This window comes from Pteropus vampyrus, unplaced genomic scaffold (genome assembly GCF_000151845.1).
Source record: "Pteropus vampyrus isolate Shadow unplaced genomic scaffold, Pvam_2.0 Scaffold23, whole genome shotgun sequence".
Classification (NCBI taxonomy): Eukaryota; Metazoa; Chordata; class Mammalia; order Chiroptera; family Pteropodidae; genus Pteropus; species Pteropus vampyrus.
This window is the reverse complement of record NW_011888804.1, coordinates 3,862,326-3,864,797: the sequence shown is the minus strand read 5'-3', so window position 1 is coordinate 3,864,797 and position 2,472 is coordinate 3,862,326. Positions and strand designations below refer to the sequence as shown.

Genomic DNA, 2,472 nt, shown 5'->3' with positions numbered 1-2,472 from the left:
GCCCAGGGACGCTTCTCTAATGCCTTTTGGTGTCCCTAGAAGCCCCGGACCTGTGCCACCCTCCGAAACTGTGCCCCTTGCTTGTGACCCCCATGGACGCACCTGATGAAAGGACCGAGAAACTCATTTCCAAGGGGGCTTTGGTTTCTGGGTGGCCCCACCTCGTCGGGGGGTAGCTGGCACTGAAACACTGACTGAATGGGCCCTGGGAGTTATCAGGGGGCTCCGGAACGTCACCCCTGACGGGGAAGGCCTGGGATTTCCAGGCCCGTTTGTGTGGGGGTCACTGGTGTGTGGGCGGCCAGTGCTGGGGACATTCAGGTGGGTGAGGGAATGGGAACGCTCCCGCCTCAGAGGGTGTGGAGAGTCTAACCCATCCACGGACAACTTTCGGGAGCCTGTCGCCACCTTGGGCTCTGTCTCGGAGGCACCGGTGGGGTGAATGGCACGCAGTGGGGTCTCCCTGGGGCGGGGCGAGTGGCTGCCCCTGGGGGTAGCTGGGGGTGTCCAGAAGAGGGTGTGGAGTTTTGCAGCATCCCCCTTCGCCATCCACGGAGCCTCCCAGCTGGTGCCCTTGGATCGGGAGCCAAATAATGACTCATCACAGTAAGAAGGAGTGTGGCTGATCAGTCTGGCAAAGGGAAAAGAAACACAATGAGCCGGGGAGCGAACAAACCCTGCAACCTTAACCTCCATCCCGCCCCACCAGGCACCTGCAGCAGCAGAGGGTTGCCTGTAGATCCCAGAAGTCCCTGTCTCCCAGCCTGGCACCTACGATGAGGCCACAATGTACCTCTTGTACCACTACCCGCCGTCTCTGTTGTTTTGCCTCTGCTGAGCATCCAGTCCCCAGCATTCTGAAGCTCCATTCCCTGGCAGGTGCCCCAGGCCTGGCCAATTTGCATATCCCACCCTCTTGGCCATACTGATTGGTTCAGTAATGGCCACATGTCCCATTCTGTCCAATGAGAGAGAGAGCCTGCTATAGGCCCTTTGCTGAAAGTACCAGGAAAGAGATGTTTTTCTGCCACCTGGCAGATATAAGGACAAACAGCTGGTGGCCATCTCACCTGGAATGTGTGGGGGACCGCTGCACAAAAATGGAGACAGAATCCCAATGACAGTTTGAGTCCCTATTATATGAGCCTCAAATGCCCTTTTTCTGCTAAAGTCAGTTTGGATAAGTTTTCTGTCACTTGCAACCAAAGGAGTTCAGGTTAATAGAATCTTAGTCTTTTTTAACCTTCACTTTTCCTAGTGACCTTGTCAGCCAAACCCTTTGCAGGCCCATGGCCCTTCCCACTTTGAAACTGTATTTGAAATTGCACAGCCCAGCGCCTGGCATGTAGAGGACACTCAGTTTAAATTTGTAATAAAGCCGACCTGGCCTCCCCACCAGAGAAGCTTTTGAAATTTTTGAATATTTACTGATGGCTTTTCATGGGCAGGCCCTGGACCCAGCAGGTCACATGCACTATCTAATTATTTCCCACAACATCCACAGGAGGGGGATATCGATAATCCCATTTTATAGATAGGAAAACTAAGGCATAGGGCGGGTAAGGCCCCACAGCAAGGAGGTAACAGACAAGATTCAAACCCAACCTGGTCCAAGGATCCAGGCTCTTGATCAGTAAATCAGATAGGCATGCCTTCTAGGCCTCTCACCTTTGATTAGAGTCAGTCAGCACTTACTCCCAAACTTCGAGTCTTTGAAAAGTCAGTCTTTTTGGCCCTTCCTTAAACTGCTCAAACCACATCTGGTTGAAGCTTGTGTCTGTCTGGTGCCATAGTTTTTGCTCAGTAGCATCTCTACCTCTTATGCACCTTCTCACTTGACACCCTCTACTTGTCAGCATCCAGCACAAAACTGCAGCCTCCGAGAGAGCATGGGGAGGACTGTAACCTCCCTTATCGTGGACACTGGACTTCTGTTAAGGCGACCCACTTTTGAATCAGCATCTTCAGCCATGCTGTAGGTGTCAGTGCTGCTAACGTCAACCGGACCCCGCCTTGTGGTCCACAGAACTTGTCAGGGCATCGCTCTCAATCTGACATGATAATAATGACTCTCGCTTTTTCTCTTACTGACTTTTAACTCCTTAAATAGGCAAAATTCCTTTTTCTTGATTAACGTATGGCCCTCCTGGCTCAGAATGGATCTTAAATGTGAATGGCTAGTTGCTATGGACTGAATTGTGTCCTCCCAAAATTCATATTTAATTTTAAAGAGGTAATTAATGTTAAATGAGATCATCAACGTGGGGCCCTAATCCAATAGGAATGGTGTCCCTATAAGCAGAGACACCAGGAGTGTACACACTCACAGAGAAAAGGCCATGTGAGGAGGACACAGTGACGAGGGGGCCGTCTGCAGGCCGAGGAGAAGTTTCAGGAGAAACCTATCCTGCTGGCACCCTGATCTTGAATTTCGAGTCTCCAGAACTGTGAGAAAATAAATTTCTGTTGTTT

At 51.2% G+C, this 2,472-nt stretch overlaps 1 protein-coding gene across 1 annotated transcript in view; it reads right to left on the bottom strand.

Moving 5' to 3' along the window:
* Positions 1–6: 6 nt before the first annotated feature.
* RITA1 (RBPJ interacting and tubulin associated 1) overlaps positions 7–2,472 on the bottom strand; it is a 4,657-nt gene continuing 2,191 nt past the window's right edge. Inside the window, exon 4 of the mRNA XM_023528157.1 lies at positions 7–713. Within this exon, the coding sequence (XP_023383925.1) occupies positions 124–713 (590 nt within the window). The 3' untranslated portion in view covers positions 7–123. The remainder of the gene's footprint in view (positions 714–2,472) is intronic.